The 24,935-nt window shown below is 35.7% G+C and overlaps 1 protein-coding gene across 3 annotated transcripts in view; it reads left to right on the forward strand.

The window, feature by feature from the left end:
* GLCCI1 (glucocorticoid induced 1) overlaps positions 1 to 24,935 on the forward strand; it is a 116,529-nt gene that overhangs the window by 64,618 nt on the left and 26,976 nt on the right. For 2 of the 3 annotated variants that reach the window (XM_047754186.1, XM_047754188.1), the window contains exon 4: positions 18,486 to 18,602. In XM_047754186.1, the coding sequence (XP_047610142.1) occupies positions 18,486 to 18,602 (117 nt within the window). The remainder of the gene's footprint in view (positions 1 to 18,485; positions 18,603 to 24,935) is intronic. The other variant, XM_047754187.1, reaches the window with a different exon arrangement.

Consider the following 24,935-nt stretch of genomic DNA (forward strand, 5'->3'; position numbering starts at 1 on the left):
CAAAGTTTTTTAAGATCCAAAATTTAATTAATGGTAATACACTATATTAATAAAATGAAGAACAAACCACATAATTAGTAGAGTAAGAGAAAGCATTTGCCAGACTCTAGACCCATTCATAATAAAAATTTCTAAACAAACCAGGAATAGCAGAGGATTCTCTCTGCCTGATAAAGAGCATTTGTGAAGAATCTACAGATAACATCATATTCAATTATAAAAGCCAGAACGATTTCCTCCTATGATCAGGAATAAAGCAGTGATATCCACTGTCACTTTGTCAACACTTCTATTCAGTATTTCAGAGGAGGTCCTAGTCAGGGCAGTCAGGTAAGAAAAATGAATAAAAGATATCCAGATTGTAAAGGAAGTAGCAAAACTAGAGACATGATCCTATATGTAGAAATTCCTAGGGAACTTATAAATATTAGGTTATTAGAACTAATACAAGTTCAGCAAGTTTGCAGGAAAAAAGATCAACATACAGAAATCAAGTGTTTGTCTAGATATTAGATATGAACAGACCCTAAAATAAGAAAACAGTTTATTACAGTTGCATCAAATATATGAAAATATTTAGGAATAAATCTAACAAAAGCCATTCAAGATTTGTACAGTGAAAACAATAAAACATTGCTGGAAAAAATTAAAGAAGATTTAAATAAATGAAAAGACTTATTTTGTTCACGGATTGGATGGCTCACTATTATTATTAAGATGATAACTCTCCCCAAGTTGTTTCAGTGTAATTCTTGTTTTTCTCAGGATTTTTGTTTTTGTTAGAAATTGACAGACTAATCCTAAAATTTATGTTGAAATGCAGAGGACCTAGAATGACCAAAAATAATTTTGAGAACAAGGACAACTTTGGAGAACTTAATACCATTTCAATACTTAAAAATCTAAGTTAATAAAGTTGGTCAAATATTATCACAAAGAAAATATATAGATAAATGGATCAAAATTATGAATTCAAGAATAAACCCTTATATTTTATTGTCAGTTGATTTTTTACAAAGTTGCCAACACAATTCAGTTGAAAAAGACAATGTGGAATTCCCATTATGGCTCAGCAGTAAGGAATCCGACTAGTATCCATGAGGATGTGGGTTCAATCCCTGGCCCCACTCGGTGGGTTAAGGATCTAGCATTGACATGAGCTGTGGTGTAGGTTGCAGACGTGGCTCATATCTGGTGTTGGCTCTGGCTGTGGTATAGGCAGGCAGCTGCAGCTCCAATTTGACCCCTAGCCTGGGAGCTTCCATAAACCATTAGTGTGGCCCAAAAAGAAAAGAAAAGAAAAGGACAGTGTATCCAACAAGTGGTGCTGGAATAATTATCTATCCACATGGAAGGGGGAAAAAGGTCCTTTGATGTTCACCATAGAAAAAAATTCAAAATGGATCACAGTCCTACATATAAGCTCTAAAATTATAGGAGTTCTAGATCTTGGATTTAGGGAAGGCCTTCTTAGATACAAAACCAGGGGTAAGGCCATAAAAGAAGAAAAAATGAACTTCATTTAAATGAACATTTACACTACAGCACTAAAAGAATGAAAAGACAAGCCACAGAATTGAAGAAATATTAGCCAATTATATCTGATATATATTAGCCAGTACTACCAGAATATATGAAGAACTCTTAAAAATCAATGAGAAGATGACAACCCACCTAAAAAAGAGTAGGACACTTTGATAGAACTATTTCATCAAGAATGTATGGATGGCTCATCAATGAATTTGGCAAAGTCGCAGGATACAAAACTAACACACAGAAATCAACGGCATTTCTATACACTAACAATGAAAGAGCAGAAAAAGAAATTAGGGAAGTAATCCCGTTTACCATTGCATCCAAAAGAATAAAATACCTAGGAGTAAACCTACCTAAAGAGACAAAAGACCTGTACTCTGAAAACTATAAGACACTGATGAAAGAAATCAAAGATGACACAAATAGATGGAAAGATATACCATGCTCATGGATTGGAAGAGTTATTAATATTATCAAAATGACTATACTACCCAAGGCAATCTATAGATTCAATGCAATCCCTGTCAAATTACCAAGGACATTTTTTACAGAACTCGAACAAAATACTTTAAAGTTTGGTTAGAAGCACAAAAGACCTAGAATAGCCAAAGATATCCTGAAAAAGAAAAATGGAGCTGGAGGAATCAGGCTCCCTGACTTCAGACTATACTACAAAGCAACGGTCATCAAAACCACATGGTACTGGCACAAAGACAGAAATATAGATCAATGGAACAGGATAGAAAGCCCAGAATTAAACCCATGCACCTACAGCCAACTCATCTATGACAAAGGAGGCAAGAATATACAATGGAGAAAGGACAGCTTGTTCAGTAAGTGGTGCTGGGAAAACTGGACAGCCACATGGAAAAGAATGAAATTAGAACACACCCTAACACCATACACAAAATAAACTCAAAATGGATTAAAGACCTAAATATAAGACCAGGCACTATAAAACTCTTAGAGGAAAACATGGGCCAAACACTCTCTGACATAAACGATAGCAACATCTTCTCAGATCCACCTCTTAGAGTATTGACAATAAAAACAAAAATAAACAAATGGGGCTTAATTAAACTTCAAAGTTTCTGCTCAGCAAAGGAAACTCTAAACAAAATGAAAAGACAACCCACAGAATGGGAGAAAATATTTGGAAGTCAATCAACTGACAAGGGATTGATCTCCAAAATTTATAAACAACCCCATCAAAAAATGGGCAGAAGATCTAAACAGACAGTTCTCCAAAGACGACATACAGATGGCCAAAAAACACATGAAAAGATGTTCAGCATCACTCATCATTAGAGAAATGCAAGTCAAAACCACTCTGAGGTACCACCTTACACCAGCCAGAATGGCCATCATCCAAAAGTCTACAAACAATAAGTCCTGGAGAGGGTGTGGAGCAAAAGGAACCCTATCACCCTATCACACATGCTAAGTGAAGTCAGACAATAAGACACCAACATCAAATGCTATCACTTACATGTGGAATCTAAAAAAAGGACACAATGAACTTCTTTGCAGAACAGATACTGACTCACGAACTTTGAAAAACTTATGGTTTCCAAATGAGACAAGTTGAGGGGTAGGTGGATGCACTGAGGGTTTGGGATGGAAATGCTGTAAAAACTTGGTTGTGGTGGTTGTTGTACACCTATAAATGTAATAAAATTCATTAAGTAATTTAAAAAAATGTATGGTTGGCAGATGACTACATGTAAAGATGTTTGATGTCATTAGACATTAGGGAAGTGCAAATTTGCATCAAAGGACACAGCTACATATCTAGTATAGTGACTGTAATTTAAATGACAGATAATGCTGAGTGTTGGCATGAATGAAGAGAATCTTGTACCCTCAAACATTGTTGGGAATATAAAATGATATGGTCAATTTGTAAAACAGTTTGACAATTATTTAAAAATCAGAAATTTAGCATATAAGTTATTAGCAGTTCTATTCCTAGGGCTCTGTATAAGAAAATGAAAACACATGTGTGCATTGAAACATTTATACAAAAATTTATAGCAGATTTATTCATAATAAAAACTTAAAATATCGTAATATCGACATACCCATTGTTTGGTAAATGGATAAACAAAATGAGGTGTATTCATGCAATAGAATACTATTCATGCAATAGCATACTATTCAGCAATAAAAAGGAACACTGCTGAATACTGATAACACAGTATGAATGAACTTCAAAAACATTTTCCTAAGTCAGGGTCAGCAAATTTTTTTCTGTAAAAAGCCAGAGAATAAATGTTTTATGGTTTGTGTGTCACATGGCCTCTGTTGGAACTAATCAACTCCATTGTTGTATGAAAGTGGTCATAGTCTTAGTGGGAATGGACATGGTTATGTTTCAATAAATTTTATTTACAAAAACATGTGGTGTGCTAGATTTGGCCTGCAGATGGTAGCTTCCCAATTTATTCTAAGTGGAAGAAAGGTGAAAAAAGACTACATATTATGGTTTCTTTGATATTGAAATACTAGAAAAGGCAAATCTGTAGAGGGAAATAAAAGTCTGTTAGTGGTTGCATGTAGCTAGGAGTGGGGTGAGAGGAGTGGTGATAGGCTACAAGGAGATTTGAAGCAAATTTGGGGCATAATGAAAAAGTCCTAAAAGTGAATTGAGATTATTTTGTACAATTCTACAAAGTGGTTACAACTTATTGAACTGTACCTTTACAATGAATGAAGTTAAGGGAATGTAAATTATATTTCAGTAAAGATGAAAAAAAGGAGTAGACATAAAAGATTACTAGATTTTCCATGATATGTTCATGGTAGATATTAAATATTATATATAACTGAAGCTGGAAAAACGATGAGTACATGAATAAAGACTTTTCATAAAGTTGAGTACTTTTGTGAAAATAAGAATAGCTATAATAGATGACTGAATTGGAATTTGAGGAAATTATGAAAGCCAAAACTATTGTTGAAATAATAATGTTTTTTAAAGTTATATACTACAAAATTCAGAGTTTAAAAAGAAGGCTTTTGACCTGTGTCCATGTCATGGGATTAAATTCAGCTGTGTCATATCCATTATTCCTGAGTCATATACATGCTCTCCCTCTCAGATAATATGCATCTGGATTTCTGATTTAAATGTCAGTGAGAGCACCTGTATAGTCTGCTTCCACTTTGCTCCCAACTTATAAGACTGCAATGTGAAAATTTTTCAAAGAAATATGTAAGTATATTTTAGCAATATTTAAGACAGGGGAATCCTCTACAGACTGGGTATCAAAGGGAAATCCTTAGTGATGTGGATGTTCATGCTCTCTGGCTCACAGAATCCTGGATCATGTTGGCCAGGGTCTGTGAGGTAAGCCAAATTTAAGAGATTGTAGCTTCCTACACATTTTAGGAGAGACAGATGTGTCTTGCAAATGGTAGGAGATTGGAACTGGGCTGTTTGCATAAAGCAGGGAACTAGGACCATGTTTTTAGGCAGTAAAACTAGACCTGAAATAACTCCACCTGACACTGTTGGTATTCGTGTGGCCCAGAGAGGCATCTATGCAAAAACAGAAATAGTAACCACATGTTGTGTGTGGATTTGGCATCTGGAGTAGAGCTCAACTCACGTGGGACAAAAGCCCCAATCTTCCTAATTCAAGGCTTGCTCCGAAGCTGTGTAATTCCAGAGCACTATTCTGAGCAATCTTGAAACAATATGGCAGTAAAGAGCTAACAAAGGATAAAACTCCCACGTACAGAGAACTTGCAAGGAAGTATTTTAGGGTATGTAAGGAAATCTATTGACATAAGAGGCAGCAGATATATTTATTAAATAGGATCACATCTAAGAAAATAGGTATAAGAACACAATTCCAAAAAAACTTAGGAATGTTTAAGAATTTCAAACAAAATCATAACTTGCAGTGAGAACTGTAGTAAATAAGAACAGGCAAAATGGTACAGGACCCTTTGCAAGTATTGTAAATAATAAAGGTAAGATTAAAAATATTTTAAAAGTCTTTGGTTGATTAAATTGACACAGAAGAAGACAGAATTAGTGAGTGAATCAAAAGTCTTGGTGAGAACTGAAAAGTCTGAATGAGCAAATCATCTAGAATATAGAATAAAAAGATAGAAGATGATGGTCAGAATGACCATCATTAAAAAAATCTATCTACAAATAACAAACACTGGTGAGGGTATGGAGAACAGGGAACCCTCCTTCACTGTTGGTGGGAATGTAAATTGGTACAGCCATATAGAAAACAGAATGGAGGTTCCTCAAAAAACTAAAAATAGAGTTGCCATATGCTCCAGCAATCCCACTCCTGGGCATATATCCAGAGGGGGGAAAACCCTCTAATTCAAAAAGGTACAGTGCACATGCAATGTTTATAATAGTTAAGACATGAAAGCAACCTAAATGTCCATCAGAAGATGAATGGATAAAGAAGATGTGGTGTGTATATATACAATGGAATACTACTCAGTCATTAAAAAGAAGGAAATAATTCCATTTACAGCAACATGGATGGACCTAGAGATTATACTAAGTGAAGTAAGCCAGAGAAAGGCAAATACCATACAAAATCACTTGTAAGTGGAATCTAAAATATATACATATGAACTTATTTACAACACAGAAATAGACTCACAGACATAGAAAACAAACTTATGGTTATTAAAGGGGGAAGGGGTGGAGGAGAGAATAAGTTAGGAGTTTGGGATTAGCATATGCAAACTACTATATATAAAATAGATAAACAACAAGGTCCTACTATATAGCCAAGGAAGTATATTCAGTGTCCTGTAATGAACCGTATTGAAAAAGAACATGAAAAATAATATATATGTGTATAACTGAATCACTTTGCTGTACACCTGAAACTAACACAACACTGTAAATCAACTGTACTTCAATAAAAAATTAAATAATTTTTTAAAAAAGAGGTTGAAAACAGGAAACAGATGTTAAGAAAAATGGAAAATAGACTAAGTAAGGAGTTCCAGAAAATAAGAATGGTAGACATCTCAGAAGAGATATTTCTTAAAGGTTGAAAATGTGCTGGATTTGGAGAGTGATGTGTCTTCAAACTGAAAAAGCCCAATAATTTCATGGAAGATAAGCAGGACAAAGAAAAAATTTCCACCTTTAACTGTAGTGAATTGTAGATCAAGCACGCATGCATACACACACACATACACACACTCATTCACTCACTCACTCACTCTTGGAATGAGAAAAAAAGCACATTACCTACCAAAAAGTGGGAATCATTATCAGCACATTTATCAGAAATGATAATTGATAACAATATACAATGAGGTTATATTTCCATGTTAAGGAAATGAATCCAAGTGAGACATCATTTTCTTTTATGAAAAGATAATTTTTCCTCCTTTGAATTAGGTTTACTGAAGGTTTAACCCAACCTTTACTTATATTTTATAAACTGTACCAACCAGTGTACTTTTCCGTTGGTTATATCTATGGTTCCTTGTTTATATAACATAATCTAAAATCTATTTATACTTACATCTGGAATCTAATATACAGCACAAATGTACCTTTCCACAGAAGAGAAAATCATGGGCTTGGAGAATAGACTTGTGGTTGCCGAGGGGGAGGGAGTGGGGTGGATTGGGAGTTTGGGATTAATAGATGCAGACTATTGCCTTTGGAATGGATTAGCAATGAGATTCTGCTGTGCAGCACTGAGAACTATGTCTAGTCACTTATGATGGAGCATGATAATGTGAGAAAATAGAATGTGTACATGTATATGTAAGTGGGTCACCATTCTGTACAGTAGAAAAAAATTTGTATTGGGGGAAGTAACAAATAAATTAAAAAAATCAATTTATAAAACAACTACAGTTTAAGAAATCTGCTAAGCAAATAAGGATTTAAGTAATACTTAACACTTTCTGTCAACTCCCACTATCCTTATTCGGTGAGAGAAGTTTGTCTCCTGCCTATGGCACAGAACTAGAAGCTCTTACACTTCTGTGATTCCTTTAAGTGAGCAGGCTTTCTGATCTCTTATAACAGCTAAAACCTCCAACTTCTTTCATGATTACAGCTGTTCCTCTTCATGGATGAAGGCTCCTTTTCTTTTTCTTGCTTACCTCTTTCCTAACTCCATAGCTATGATTTCTGACCCCTCTGGAGTTGGAGCTTGGAGTAGAGAGGAAAAAGTTAGCGGAATAGAAATATTCCTACTCAACTGGTGCAGTTTTAAGATGCCTTTCCATTACCTGGGCTTGACAGGTTTTAAAACTGGCCGTCTTCTATTGAGTAATATCATGGGTTCTTTGGACACCCTTTGTTGCTATACATCTCTTACCTACAGTTCTATCTTACTCCAGAATTCTTGAAATACTCAGTTTCTCAGCTGCTGAGCTCTGTTTACCCTTTCATGTGGCCCTCTTAGGTAGGGCCTAAGACAGTCCTCAGCTGTGACTCTCACTTTCAAATTTCCCAAATGGTTACTGGGAAACTCACACATTTTTAAAATCTGGTTAATATCTAGGAGTTTAGGCTGATTCTAATGCAATAAATCTCTATTATCTTAGCTCAACATTATCAGTATCTGGAATGGAAGCCAGATTCCAGTCCATCATGTTTTCTTACCTGGGAGGAACAATCAGTCTTTCCAAGTTATTCCATTAAAACCCCTCTCTCTTCATTTGAGGAAAAGAAGAAGTACACCTCATGTCTCAGATTTGATTTTTTTTTTCCCTGCTTATAGCCTAATAAGTTAGCAGTTTACTACTTTCTGGCAGAATCCATGAGGCTCATAGTTTAGAGACAGTGGACTGTATTATTCACAGCACATCAAATATCAAGACTGTTGAGTTTTCATTAGTTCTCTCCTGAACCCCAAGTCCCATGGGGGTGATGGGGAGGGCCTAAATGGAAGCCTGTACATAGAGTAGATCACATTACAGGAGAGAAGTACAGAGCTTGGAGAATCCAATGGTTTTTGTTTGTTTGTTTGTTTTGTTTTGTTTGTCTTTTTGCTCCCGCAGCATATGGAGGTTCCCAGGCTAGGGGTTGAATCGGAGCTGTAGCCACTGGCCTACGCCAGAGCCACAGCAACACAGGATCCGAGCCGTGTCTGCAACCTACACCACAGCTCACGGCAACGCCGGATCGTTAACCCACTGAGCAAGGGCAGGGACTGAACCCGCAACCTCATGGTTCCTAGTCTGATTCGTTAACCACTGCACCACGACGGGAACTCCCAGAATCCATTGTTTTTATAGAAAGTAAACTTACTCTTTATCTCAGAGGGTGCGTTCCCAGAAAGAATATAAATATTATTGTATTGTTGTTTTGATTTTTCTTAGTATTTCTTTTTTTTTTCTGTTTCTAATTTTGATAAAGATAAGTTGGAAAAGGTGAGTTTACCATTCTTAAGTCCTTCAGTAGCTATAAGGAGAAATCATGGGTTGCTTCTTTATCTTACCAGTAAGCCGTCCTCTCATTACTGGGATAGTTTTTCTTTAAGTGAAATGATTAGGGATGTTTCTTGCTTCTGATTAAATAATGATTAATAGATATTGTTGTGGTCTTCCTTTTTTAAGTAAACAAATAAAAGTATACTTTTAGTTTTACCTCTATTATACCTTCTGCCCTAATGTTCTATTAACTTTTGCTATTAAAAATTGTTTTATCATATTGTACTAGGGGAAAATAATTGCAATAATATTTTCTCTGGACTTAAAAGATAACAGTCTGAAGGGTTTTTATTTAATTATGTGATAAAACCTTTTAAAAATACAAATATTCATCCAATAAATTCTCTGAGTCCATATTAAATTGTATTGTAAATTGAACACCCATTAATGATAAAAAAGACTCTCCAGAATGGAGTTCCCATTGTGGTGCAGTGGAAACGACTCCAACTACTATCCATGAGGTTCTGGGTATGATCCCTGGCCTCACTCAGTGGGTCAGGGATCTGGCATTACTGTGAGTGTGGTGCAGATGCAGCTCAGATCCTGTGTTTCTGTGGCTGTGATGTAGGCCAGCAGCTGCAGCTCCAATTTGACACCTAGCCTGGGAACTTCCATATGCCGCAGGTGTGGCCCTAAAAAGACAAAACAACAACAACAACAAAAAAAAAAACTCTAGAAAGTGGATATAGAGGAAACCTACCTCAACATAATAAAAGCCATATATGACAAATCCACAGCTAGCATCATTCTCATTGGTGAAAAGCCAAAAGTGTTTCTGCTAAGATTAGGAACAAGACAAGGATGTCCACTCTTAACACTGTTATTCGAAGTCCTAGCCATAGTAATTGGAGAAGAAAAAGAAATGAAAGGAGTCATCAAAACAGTGTGGTACTGACACAAAAACAGAAATATAAATCAGTGGAACAGGACAGAAAGCCCAGAAATAAACCCAAGCACCTATGGTCAACTAACCTATGTCAAAGGAAGTAAGAACATAAAATGGAGAAAAGACAGTCTCTTCAATAAGTGTTGCTGGGAAAACTGGACAGCCACATGGAAAAGAATGAAATTAGAACATTCTCTAATATCATACACATAAATAAACTCAAATTGGATTAAGGACCTAGACATAAGGCCGGATACTATAAAATTGCAGAGGAAAACAAGCAGACCACTCTCAGCAACTGCAGCAATATCTTGTTTGGTCTACCTCCTAGAGTAATGAAAATAAAAACAAAAATAAACTAATGGGACCTAGTTAAACTTAAAAGCTTTTTGCATAGCAAAGGAAATCATAAACAATGACAACAACAACAACATAACACAAAAACAACAAAAAGACAACCCACAGAATGGGAGGAAAACCTTTGCAAATGGAATAGTTGACAAGGAATTTATCTCCAAAATATACTAAAATCTCATGGAGCTTTATAGCAAAAAAACAACCCAATAAAAAAAAATGGACAGAAGGAGTTCCCATTGCGGCTCAGCGGTTAAAAACCGAACATAGTGTCCGTGAGGATATAGGTTCAGTCCCTGACTTAGCTCTGTGGGTTAAGGATCCAGCATTGCCCGAAGTTGCGGAGTAGCTTGCAGATGTGGCTGGGATCTGGTGTTGCTGTGGCTGTAGAGTAGATGGCATCTGTAGCTCTGATTTGACTTCTGGCCTAGAAACTTCCATATGCTGCAGGTGGAAGAAAAGAAAATGGACAGAAGATCTAAATAGACATTTCTCCAAAGACAAGATGGCAAAAAAAAAAAAAAAAAGAAAGAAAGGATGTTCAACATCACTAATTATTACAGAAAGGCAAGTCAAAACTACATTGAAGTATCACCTCACACCAGTCAGAATGGCCACCATCAAAAAAGTCTATAAACAATAAATGTTGGAAAGAGTGAGAAGAAAAGGGAACCCTCCTGCACTGCTTGTGTGAATGTAAATTGGTACAACCACCATGAAGGACAGTATGGATGTTCCTTTAAAAACTAAAAATAGTTTTTACTACCATATAATCTAGCAATCCTAATCCCTGGCATCTATCCAGAGAAAATACATACAGCCCAGTGTTCATTGATGCACTATTTACAATAGCCAAGGTATGGGAGCAACCTAAATGTCCATCAACAGAGGAATGGATAAAGAAGATGAGGTACATATATACAATTCAGCCATAAAAAAGAATGAAATAATGCCATTTGCCGCTTCATGGATGAACCTAGAGTTATCATGTTGAGTGAAGTAAGTCAGACAGAGAGAGACAAATACAATATTACTTATATGTGGAATCTAATAAAAGTGATACAAAAGAACTTATTTGTCAAACAGAAACAAACTCAGATTTCAAAATCAATCTTATAGTTACCATAGGTGAAACCATTGGAGAAAGAAGATTTGGGAGGGTGGGAATGACATATACACACTACTGTATAAAATAGATGATTAACACGAACCTACTGTATAGCTCGGGACAACTTACTCAATAGTTTGTAATAACCTATATGGGAAAAAGGATTGGATATCTTTATATATATGACTTACTTTGCTATATACCTAAGGCTAATATAACATTATAAATCAACTATACTGCAGTAAGTTTTTTAATATAGAAATTGAATGGTAAAGATATTTTTATTTTTGTTTAAAATTGGATCAAATAGGATCCATTTTTAAACATTTAAAAGAATAGATATATATGACTTCATAAATATTTAGTAAAATTCTTAAAAAAAATAGATAAATATGACTTACAGCAAATTCATGAAAGCAGTTTTCTTATGGTGAGTTCAGGGTAGGATTGGGGTCCTGGATAGTTACATACACAGAGGTTAGCACTTGTATTAATAATGTTTTATGTATTTAACACATGAAGTAAATGTAACCAGCAAATAAGATTTGGGTCATTAATTGCTTACGAAAAAGAAATAGTAAGTTAATGTGTAGTCAGTTAATTGCTTCATCAAATTTTTGTTCATCTTTATTGCAGTTTCACATCTTGCAATATCTCTAACATTAAGAAAGGAAGTTACTTTGCGTAGTGGTTGAGGTTATGAGCCAATACATAGTGACTGGTAGTTAATTATGAACATTATCTTAGTATTACTTTCAGGAGCAGTGGTAGGTAATAGGAAGAGGTTACAAACTAAAATCTAAAAAACTGGGTTTGCCATTTTTAGCTCTTATGACAGGAAAGGTACTCTATTTTTGAAAGTGTTTTCTCATCTGTAAAATAGGTATAGCCATAGAATCTAGGGGTTTGTGAACTTTTCTTTTTTTTAGGGCTGCACATATGGCACATGGAAGCTCCCAGGCTATGGATCGAATCAGAGCTGAAGTTGCCGGCCTATACCACAGCCACAACAATGTGGGACCCAAGCCACGTCTGCGACTTATACCATAGCTCATAGCAATGCCAGATCCTTAACCCAGTGAGCAAGGCCAGGGGTCGAACCCACATCCTCATGGTTACTAGTCATGTTCGCTACCACTGAGCCACAATGGGAACTCCTGTGAATTGTTTTTTAAATGTTAGTCTGGTATTGTTATCAACATGCCTTTGTTGAAAATTATGCCTTATTGGTAGATACACTTCTATATTGAAAACTTTCATATGTATAAAAATTGACCCAAAACTAGCTCTATCTGTGAGAATAAATCTATATGTGGATGTATTTCTGTCTCTGTTCCTGGGCAGGGTTTTTGGGAGATTGCACGTGGGCCAGCATTTGTGTCCATGGACATATAAAGATTATATGAGTGCAGATGAGAGCTCCCTATGCATATGTATGTGCTTACACATCTTTTGTGTGTACATATGCCTACATGCATTTGGATATCGTGGGCTGAATGAATAGCAGTTATTTCATTAGGGTTTGCCTATTGGAATGTTAAAGAAAAACAGGAAAACAGTACAGATGGTTCATATTTTTATTCAGCAAAAAGTTTAAAATTTTTATTTTTAGTGTCAGAGTAGGTACTGTTGCATTTTAAATTCCTTTGAACACTGTCAAGGGATATAATATGTAAAATTTGTTTTTTAGACTGCAGATCTTTTCTTGAGACATTAATCTTCACAAGCACAAAAATATGTTACATATTCTCTTTTTTTCATATAAAAGGGAGTAACAGCTTGAGATTGATAAACTTCTCAAACTATTTTCAGAAAAATTTGTTGGGCTAATATCTTTAGTAATTGTTTTGGATTTTTTTTTTCCTTAAGAGTTTAGCTCTTGTCAAAATTTTCATTCCTGTTTGTATGTCTGTTTTCACTTCTAAGATTTTTTTCCCTGTGAGTTTTTTTTTTTTTTTTTTTGGTCTTTTTGCTATTTCTTGGTCTTGGGCCACTCCCGCGGCATATGGAGATTCCCAGGCTAGGGGTCCAATCAGAGCTGTAGCCACCGGCCCACACCAGAACCACAGCAACGCGGGATCCAAGCCGAGTCTGCAACCTACACCACAGCTCACAGCAACGCCGGATCGCCAACCCACTGAGCAAGGGCAGGGACCGAACCCGCAACCTCATGGTTCCTAGTCGGATTCGTTAACCACTGCGCCACGACGGGAACTCCTCCCTGTGAGTTTTTAACTTGATTCTTTAAGTGGAATAGTGATTAAGAATGTAAACTCTGGAATTCCACTTCCTAAATTCACTTGTTTCACCACTTCAATCACTCTTGGGCCCTGTTCAAAAACTAACCTTTCTACCCCCTCAGTTTCCTCATCTATAAAATGGGGATAATAATAGTATCTTTTTTTTTTTTTTGTCTTTTTGCTATTTCTTTGGGCCGCTTCCGCGGCATATGGAGGTCCCCAGGCTAGGGGTCTAATTGGAGCTGTAGCCACCAGCCTACATCAGAGCCACAGCAACACGGGATCCAAGCCGCGTCTGCAACCTACACCACAGCTCACAGCAACGCCGGATCCTCAACCCACTGAGCAAGGGCAGGGACCGAACCCGCAACCTCATGGTTCCTAGTTGGATTCATTAACCACTGCGCCACGACGGGAACTCCAATAATAGTATCTATCGCATGTGTTTTTTACTGAAAAATGAAAGAGAATTCATAGAAATGTGAGGAGCAAAGTGCCATTTTCCTGGTTTTAATCAAGTACTTTTCTGTTTTTTTCTTCTCTTCCAACAGTCCCAGGATTTTGCTTCCCTTCCTACTTAGTCTAAGATTTCTTATCTATTCCACCAACTTTGGAACAGAGGTCATTCTGAGAATTATTTCCCTTCCTTTTAGTAGCTGAGGCAAAAGTACTCAACCAGTGTTTTGAGGATAAGAGTTTAGTTTTGTTTTTAAATGTTAACTAAAGAGTGGGGGAAACTAACAGGACAAAAATAGCAAATAATACTGGTTTCCAAATTAAAATGTTGTTCCTAGTTCTTAGATTTTAGGTGGGGCCAGTCCCTGATTTTTCTTCATCTAATTCCACAGGCATTTTAGTCATTTCTTTGTATTTATGCCAGTTCCTCTCTCTACAAGTATTTCTTCTTTGTGGCCCCAGGTTACTTATTCTCTAAATTTTTTAAGCTTTGGAGCTGATATGTTTAGGACCACTTTCATATTTAAAGAAGGTTACTCTCTCCTTCCCTCTTAATTTTTTTCTTTAAGTTTTACTGAGATATAATTGACAAATAACTTTATGTAAGTTTAAGGTATGTAAAACATAATGTTTTGATATATGCATATATTACAAGGTGATTATCACAATGTTAGTTAACACATGCATCATCTCACGTTTTTATAATTTGTGTTTGTGTGGATTGAGAACTTGGAAGATATATTCTCTTAGCAACTTTCAAATATGCGGTAGAGTGTTATTAACTGTAGTCCGCATGCTGTTATGTTACATCCCCAGAACTTACTCATCCTGTAACTGAAAGCTTGTACCCATTTGACCACCCTCACCCTTTTCTGTCCCCTGCCAGATCCCTGGCAACTAGCAGTCTGGTCTGTTTCTATGAGTTGTTGTTGTTGTTTTCTTTTTTCAGATTCCATGCAAGAATGAGAGCATAACAGTATTTGGCTTCTTTGTCTGACTTATTTCACTTAGTGTAATACCGTCAAGGTTCATTCTTAATTTTTTTCCTTAAGGCCACAGCATAGCTAATGAATATTTAGAAACACAAGTAAGATTTCATCTATAGTTTAGTTTAAGAAGTCTTAGTGTTCCCTTTATAAAGGAAGGTTGTGTGAGATTTCATCATAGTAACTAGGTTGGGTAGGCCCACTGAAGTGAGGACCCAGGAGCTTTGTATGAGGCTTTGAAACATGAGATTGGTTAGGGAGGCTGTCTTAAACAGAGGCTTGGAACTATTTATGAGTGGCGTAGTGTGTGTGTGTATGTATGTATATATGTAGGGTGGAAATTACAATTCTCTTTGCCCCTTCCTCCTAGAGATACCTTTGTGTCTACTCTCTGCTGGTACTGGGATTAGGCTTCAGATGACCATAGGTTTAGAGGAGAAATTCTAAGTAAAAGCTATGGAAGGTGAGAATATTTGCAATTGTTATATTGATCTGTCCCTTTTCTGAGTGTGGTATAAATAACACAGGAACCTCCTGCATTCTGAAGCAAAGAACGGTTTATTACATCTTTCTTTCATTTTATATGGTTCTTCAGAAAGATTTGTAATGTTTTGAGTATATAAAGAGAGTATATATTTTTGGTATATATATTTATTCCCTTTTCTTCTAATCTCTACTGAATTATAAACAAAACTATAACCATGTTATAATCCAAAGATGAATAGTACTGTTAGGAAACTTTAAGGTTGCATAGTTTAAGCTGGTGTTTCAAGCAAAGTAAGGTATGTACCATTAGGTATGCTTTTTGTTTTCAGGAAATTTTTAAAGCTGTTTAGAACAAAAATTTTTCTGGTTTAAGATCTCCCAGACCTTTAAAAAGAGAGTGATTAGTATTGATTTTCAGATTATTTTTGTTTATTTTTGAAGATCATTTTTAAAATGAAAAAGTAATAATTGCCTTGATTAATGTCTAGGCATTATGGGCTCTTCTCTACAAGCTCTTGCCAGTTCGTTCGTTCGTTCGTTCGTTCGTTCGTTCATTCATTCTTTCTTTTTCTCTCTTTCTTTTTCTTTCTTTCTTTCTTTCCTTCTTTCTTGCCACGGCATGCAGAAGTCTCCCAGCCACGGCTCCAACCCAGGCTACAGAAGTGACAATGCTAAATCCTTAGCTGCTAGGCCACCAGGGAACTCCTTGTCAGTTTTGAAACATCACTAAAACATCATTAATATTCAGAAAACATTTAATTTTATACTCCTAATTAAATAACCTGTACAATTTGAAATTCTATTTTTATCATAGAGTATAATTCTCTTGATTTATAATGATTACCTATTAATTTTGATTCTTTTTCTCATGAAAATAAATGTTCTCTAGAAGAAAACAATCATTTCAACAGAGACCAAGCAGCATAAATATTAACATATATAATTCTACTTGTGTATCTTTTCGAGGACATTGTATGAGACATCCATAAGCTCCAAAGCATTTTAAAAAACTAGAGGGATCTAAGGGTCTTACTTTTTAAAAAGGATATGTAGATTATTCTTTTAGATGCTTTGTTTTCTTCCATGCTGCATCTCTTCTGTTTGCCAGAGGTAAAAATAAGTTTTCCCAAGCATCCTATATACTTTTTCTCTTGAGCATTTATAGACTTTATTTATATAAATAGCAACTGTCTATTTTGCTTTTTAGTGCCATGGTTGTTCAAGGTAAGCATTTTGAAAATATCTCTTTGAGGAAATCAATATATTTTACAGACTTTATTTTGTATTTTCACTTTGCCTAGTAGGTGACAGAAAACATCATCAATTTGATTGATGCCACCTTTTTTACAAGGAAAACAATACTAAGTAACTTCCCCTAAATTGGTAATGATTCCCTTTAAAAATGCTCAGAAATATTTTACTCTTGGTCCACCACACTTTAAGCAGATTATCATATGCCAACTAAAATATATTAGTTGTTTAATGAATTCCAAGCCGTATTTAAAAAAATGACTTTTCTTTTAAGCCTGAGAATGTTACCATTTCATTTAGGAGAACATGTGCATAAGTTATATTTGTTTTTAAAAGTTGTATGACTATAGCCAAGTGTCTGTCAATGAATAAATGGATAAAGATGGTGGGTGTGTGGGTGTGTATGGGTGTGTATATACAATGGAATATTATTCAGCTATGAGGAAAAGGAGATCTCACCATTCACAACAATGTGTGCGAACCCTGAGGACATTGTACTAGGTGAAATAAGTCAGTGAAAGACAAACACTGTAGGATATCACTTGTTTGTGGGATCTAAGAAAAGCCAAACTCATAGAAACAGTAGAGTGGTAGTTGCTAGTGCCTGAAGGGTAGTGGAAATGGGGAGTCATCAAGGGTATACATTTTGTTATAAGATCAATACATTCCCAGGATCTAATGCACAACATTTTGATTATAGTTAATAATACTGTATTACATACTTGAAAGTTGCTAAGAGTAAATCTCAAATGTTCTCATCAAAAAAAAAGAAATGGTAATTATGTAATGGGATGGAGGTATTAATTAATGCTACTGGTGATGTCACTTTGCAATATGTAAAATATCAAATCAACATGTTGTACACCTAAAACTTACACGATGTTACATGTCACTTGTATCTCAATAAAGCTGGAAAATAGACATTGTATAATTATAATATACAGTATGGTATTAAATGAATACCAAGTTACCAATGCTAAATGCCATGGGGTTTACACCATGGGATTTACAATTTTAAAGTGTTTAGCTGTTGATGCACCAGACTGATTTTGGGGGGTTTTGGGGTTTGTTTTTGTTTGTTTGTTTGTTGTGCTTTTTAGGGCCACACCCTCAGCATACAGATGTTCACAGGCTAGGGGTCGGATTGGAGCTACCAGCTGCAGGCCTACGCCACAGCCACAGCAACTCAGGATCCGAGCTGCATCTGTGACCTACACCACAGCTCATGGCAACACCAGTTCCTTAACCCACTGAGCGAGGCCAAGGATCGAACCCGCAACCTTATGGTTCCTAGTTGGATTTGTTTCAGCTGCGCAACAATGGGAACTCCAGACCAATTTTGTTTGTATGAGAGGAACTTAGAAACTAATGTGGTCCCTTAAGAGATTGGGTTTGACTCCAAACAGTAAGCACTTAAAACACCTTACCAAAAGTATTTAAAGAGAAAGATGTAAAAAGAGGTAAAATATGAAATAATCTGGGGTATTTTGGGTATTTGGTCTATATATGTACCAACAACACGATTTAAATTGTATAAGTGAAGAATTTTCATTGATTTATTCTTATTTTCAATAGTTTTAATTATTGCAACTTGGAGAATAAGTCATTGTAGTGAAATATTTTCTGTTCTTGAAGTCTTTGATAAAAATTTATCTCTAATATCCCAAATTAAAGAAATAAAGATTGGTATTCACTTTTGTCCTCTTCTCACTTCTCCTCCCCTGTCCCCAAAGCAGATTGCCAAACTGAGGCAGCAGCTACAACGTAGTAAACAGAGTAGCCGGCACAGTAAGGAGAAAGATCGTCAGTCACCTCTCCATGGCAACCATATAGCAATCAATCACACTCAGGTAGGCTGAACTTCTTGCCAATATTCCTTTGAAAGGGTTCATTGTAAAGAGAATCTATCATTTTATGCTTAAAAAATTGATGTTATTCCTTAGCTCTATTAAATTGTAGTTTTTGTTTGTTATGAAAGTTTTTGTTTTAGCCCTATGTGTAATCTTTTAATAACATATAACAGAGTGTAGTGGTCTCAAGAATGACTGATACTGGCCTGGGCTGAAATCCGAGCTCATTCACTTACTAAGCAACTATGGACATTGTCTTATTTAATCTTCCTAATAGTACCTTAATCTATCTATCTCTATATATCTTTATATATTTTACCCCTATTTTATTTATGAAGAAATTGAGAATTAGAGGGTTTTTTTTTCCCCATCATTAACATGTACTAACATATTCTGTGGAACAAAATTTGGGAAATGCCATTGAATGCCAAATGTTACTGTAACTGTATATTTTAGTAAGTCAAATATAGTAGTATAGCAGAAGAAACCCAAGTAGTGTATGCAAAGAATCTAATTAGAGCTAGTTTCACAAATGTAAGGATGGTTCAGTATTAGGAAATGTGTTAGTTTAGTTCACTGCATCAGAAAGTAGGTGCTGACTAACACTTCGTAAGAACTCAGTATCCATATGTGATGAAAACTTATTTAAATACAGGATACTTCCTAATGTGACTAACTACAAATGTAGTGAGATCCTAACAACACAATACCAGAAGTATTTCTGTTAAAAAACTAAAGCATAGATGTCTGTAATTATTGATATTATTTGCTATTAGTTTAGAGGCTTTACACAGAGCAGAAAGAAAAAAATGAGTAATTGTTATCACTTTTTGCATATGATATTGTATATTTGGAAAATCAAAGTGAATGAATTCAACTATTAAAACTAACACTAGGGTAGCTAAAATGGAGGTACCAACAAGACCAAGTGTTGATGAAGAACTGAAGTAACTAGAACAGCCACACATTACTGCTAGGGACATGATATGCTGTTGCTACTTTGGAAAATAGTTTGGCAGGTTTTTGTTTGTTTGTTTTGGGTTTTTTTTGGCTGCAACCACAGCATATGGAAGTTCCCAGGCCAGGGATCGAATGCGAGCCACAGCTGCAATCTATGCCACAGCTGTAGCAACACCAGATCTTTAACCCATTTGTGCTAGGCCAGAGATCAAACCTGTGCCTCAGAAGTGACTTGAGCCACTGCAGAGACAGCATTGGATCCTTAACCCGCTGGGCCACGGCAGGAACTCCAGTTTGGCTTTTTCCTAAAAAGCTTAAACATAGACTGACCATATAGCCTGGGAATTCCACTCTTTGGTATCTGTCCACGAGAAATAATAACATGCCCACACAGAGACCTGTATATCAGTGTTCACGACAACAATATTTATAAGAGTAAACAAATGGAAACCAATGAATAATGAATGAACTGGTGAATGGATAAACAACATTTCATACATCCATACAGTGTAATTATTCAGCAGTAAAAAGGAAGGAACTACTGATACTTATAAGAGCCTGGTTGACTCTCAGAAATATCATGCCAAATGAAAGAAGTCAAAGCACAAGGCTATATACAGGCAGAAAATATTAGAGGTGGGAATTGACTATAGAGAAGCCCTAGAGAAATTTTTTGAATGATTAAAGTTTCTAAAATGTGATTGTACAGGAGTTCCGTGGTGGCTGTGGATTAAGGATCCAGCATTGTCACTGCTGTGGCTCTTGTTACTGCTGTGGTGGAGGTTCTCTCCCTAGCCCTAGAACTGCTGCATGCCGTGGATGTGGTCAAAAAAATAAACATACAAAAATAAAATGTGATTACACTGATAACTTGGTGACTATATATATATTTACAAAGCTCAGTGAACTACATACTTAAAACTGGAGGATTTTATTGTATACAATTATATTCCTCATCAGACTGTAAAACAAATATGCAGTTATAGCACAAGCAAGCCTCAGACATTTCAAGAGAAAATTTGCATATGCCTTCTTTTGTCTTCTTAATCTTGTGGAATTAATATATTATTCATACTCCATTTATTTCAAGCACCTTTTTCTGTAAAAGCCCAATGAATTATAGTATGTCTACTGGCCTGCTGATTTAACAAAAAAGACTTACACAGTTGTTCACAATTTATATTGAAATTTTTGGCATTGCAGTTATGTTTAAAAATAATTATCTTTTGCTATGTATATGAAATATTTGTAGATGAACTATGAAGTCTAGAATGTGCTTTAAAATACTTTAAGAACAAAATCAAGTGGATGTTTAGATGAACATCATTTAATCAAGATGAAACAAGATTAGAAAATGCTGATAATTTTTGGAGCTAGATGATGTGCACCTGAGTGTTCATTATGTATTCTGTTTAATTATGCTTATGATTATAATTTTTCACAATAAAAAAACTAAGAACTTAATGAAATAATTAGATAAACTATAAACATAAAAATCTGGTTTTCTCCTATACTAGTAAAGGTAAACTACTCTTTCTTCTAACAACATTTCTGACCCCAAATAGGTGAGAATTTTTCCCCCAACCAACCAGTTTTCTTACTTTCCAGATACCAAGCAAGCGTCCTACATTTCAGTTATAGTACTAAGTACCCAGAGTTAGCACAAATCCCACAGATTAAAGACTCAACCCCACAAAACTTCAGATGCCAGTTTAAAGTTCCAGCTTGTCATGTGTACTTCTGATCTCCTGGCTATAAAGAAGAGATTCCCACAACCCCTTCTCCAGGTTCAGTAATTTACTGTAACAGCTCAAAGATCTCAGGGAACCACATTTACATGTTTATTACAAAGGCTATAATAAAGGACACATACAGATGAACAGCAAGATGAAGGAGCTACACAGGGCAAGGTCTTGAAGTATCTCAAGTGTAAGAGCTTCTACCCAGATGAAGTTGGGGGTGTGCCACCCTCCTGGCACGTGGATATGGATATGTGTTCACCAACCTGGGATTTTTTGCAGGCCTTATCACCTAGGCATGATCAATTATTGACTCAATCACCAGTCCCTCTCCCCTCACCAGAGGATGCGAGTGAGTGGGACTGGAAGTTCCAAGCTTCTAATCATGGCTTCTTCCCAGTGACCAGCCCCCATTCTGAACCTATCCAGGAACCTATCAAGAGTCATCTTGTTAGAAAAAAAGACTCTTCATCCTGTCACCCAGAAAAATTTAAGGGATTTAGTAGCTGTGTCAGGATCTATATCAAAAACCAAATGCTGGAACAAAAGATGCTCCTAGCACTCCTATCCCTGAGGAAATTAAAAGAATTTGGGGAACTTTTTGTCAGGAGCCAGGGGCAGAAACCAAACATAGGAGTTTCCGTCGTGGTGTGCAGCAGAAATGAATCCGACTAGGAACCATGAGGTTGTGGGTTCGATCCCTGGCCTCGCTCAGTGGGTTAAGAATCTGGCGTGGCTGTGAGCTGTGGTGTAGGTTGCAGAGGCAGCTCAGATCCCGCGTTGCTGTGGCTGTGTGTAGGCCGGCGGCTGTAGCTCCAATTAGACCCCTAGCCTGGGAACCTTCACATGCTGTGGGTGTGGCCCCAATAAGACAAAAAGACCAAAAAAAAAAAAAAGAAACCAGGTATATTTTTCTTATTATATCACATTTAGCAATAACATGTTAGTATATAAAATGCCTAGAATTACACTTAAAAGAAATATGCAAATTATAACACTGTATTGTGGCTATGAATATAAAATAGACATAAATGGGAAATCATTCATGCATAGGAAGATTCAATATTTTTCAAAGAGTAGTTTGCCCAAAATTAATGAACAAATTGAGTACCAGTAGAAACTTAAAATTGTTTTATTACTTGAAAAGTTATTTTCAAAGGTCATATGGAAAAGTAATGCCTATTAATAAAAAAGAAAATTTGAAAAGGCTTTCCCTACAAGATACCAAAATGTACTATAAAACTATAGCAGTTAAAGTGGAGCTCTATATAGCGATTATCAGCTGACAATTCAAGGAAATCAAATATAGAATCCATAAGAAATGCTGGGATAACCTGACCCCCTTGCTGTACAGTGGGAAAAAATAATAATAAATAATTAAAAAAAAAAGAAATGCTGGGGCAGTTTGATTACTATATGGGAAAAAATACTGCTTCATAATGTATGCAAAAATAAAACATAATGGGTTAAATATTTAAATATGAAAAGCCAGAAAAGTACTAAAAGAAAGATATTTCATACTAAAGTAAATAGCAAATGTATGACAAAGAGCTAAAACTTTAATATGAAAAAAAGTTCATATGAGACTAAGGACATTAGTGGGCAGGCAGCAGTTCACAGACAGCAGGAGCATAGCACTGAGTGTGGGAAATATTTAATCCGTGATTAGCTGTCTGCTTCATTATGAATAATACATATCAACTTTAATCATTCAGAGTAGAGATCATATCACATACTGTTTTTATTTTTACCTTGTTCATCTTTTTCTTATTTCCTTTCTGCTGTTTAAGTTCCTTAAGCATCAAAAATTTTGTCTAATACTTTGTAGTATCTCCCACAGGACAGCTATGAGAGGTGGTTAATTTTTGACAACTCCTCCAAAAGACTTTTGAAAACAACGTTAAAGCTGTTAAGTGAGTGTTACTGACCTTAACACAATATTGTTGCCATATTAATAAATGAAAGAGCTTTCTTAAATGGTGGATAAAATGGAAATGAAAAATATTAGAAGATAATTGTCCACAGTGGAGGGAACAAATCTTTTAAACACACATACACAGCAGAGCTGAAGAATCACATTATACACTCAGCTTACATGATTTCAACTATACTTTTTCAATAGAAACTGAAAAGGGAAAAAATGTAAATAGAGCAGAGGATTCTGTCTGCCATTCTACTGAAAAAGTATATATATATATATATATATACATTAACTAAGCTGTTAGAGCTCATCAGTGAGTTTGGTAAAGTTTTAGGATACAAAATCAATACACAGAAGTCAATTGCATTTCTATATACTAACAACTAAAGAGCAGAAAGAGAAATTAAGGAAACCATACCATTTACCATTGCATCAAAAATAGTAAAATATCTAGGAATAAACCTACCTAAAGAGACAAAAGACCTATACTCTGAAAACTATAAGATACTGCAGAAAGAAATCAGAAATGACACAGATGGAAAAATACACCATCCTCTTGGATCAGAAGAATCAATATAGTCAAAATGATAATGCTACCTAAGGCAATCTACAGATTCAGTGCAATTCCTGTCAAATTACCGATGACACTCTTTACAGAATTAAAACGAAATATTTTTAAATATGTGTGGAAATACAAAGGACCTCAAACAGCCAAAGCAATATTGGAAAACAAAAAAATGGAACTGGAGGAATCAGGCTCCCTGGCTTCAGACTATACTACAAAGCTACAGTCAATAAAACAGTGTAGTGCTGGCACAAAAACAGAAATATAGATCAATGGAACAGGATAGAAAGCCCAGAAATAAACTCGAACACCTATGGTCAACTAATCTGTGACAAAGGAAGCAAGAACATACAGTGAAAGAAAGATAGTCTCTTCAGTAAATGGTGCTGGGAAAACTGGACAGCCACATGTAAGAAAATGTCTAACACCATACACAAAAATAAACTCAAAACCGATTAAAGGCCTAAATGTAAAGCCAGATACTGTAAAACTCCTAGAGGAAAACATAGGAAAAACGCTCTTTGCATAAATCATAGCATCATCTTTTTTGATCCACCTCTTAGAATAAAGACAATAAAGAAAAAAATAAACCAGTAGGACCTAAGTAAACTCAAAAACTTCTGCACAGCAAAGGAAACCATTAAAACAAACAAAAAGACAACCCACAGAATGGGAGGAAAGCTTTGCAAATGATTCAACAGACAAAGGTTTACTATGCAAAATAACTCATACAACTCAACAACCCAATAGAAAAATGGGCAGAAAACCTAAATAGATATTTCTCCAAAGACATGCAGATGGCCAGCAGGCATATGAAACAATGCTCAAAAGCTCTAATTATTAGAGAAATGCAACTCAAAACTACAATGAGGTACCGCCTCAAACCAGTCAGAATGGCCATGATTAACAAGTCAACAAATAAATGCTGGAGGAGGGTGTGGAGAAAAGGGAACCTTCTTACATTGTTGGTGGGAATGTAAATTGGCACAGCCACTATGGAGAATAGGATGGAGGTACCTCAGAAAACTAAATATACAATTGCCATATGACCCAGCAATCCCACTCCTGGGCATATATCCAGACAAAAATTTCCTTTAAAAAGACACATGTGCCTGTATGTTCTCTGCAGCACTATTCACAATAACTAA

The sequence above is a fragment of the Phacochoerus africanus genome, chromosome 11 (assembly GCF_016906955.1).
Source record: "Phacochoerus africanus isolate WHEZ1 chromosome 11, ROS_Pafr_v1, whole genome shotgun sequence".
Classification (NCBI taxonomy): domain Eukaryota; kingdom Metazoa; phylum Chordata; class Mammalia; order Artiodactyla; family Suidae; genus Phacochoerus; species Phacochoerus africanus.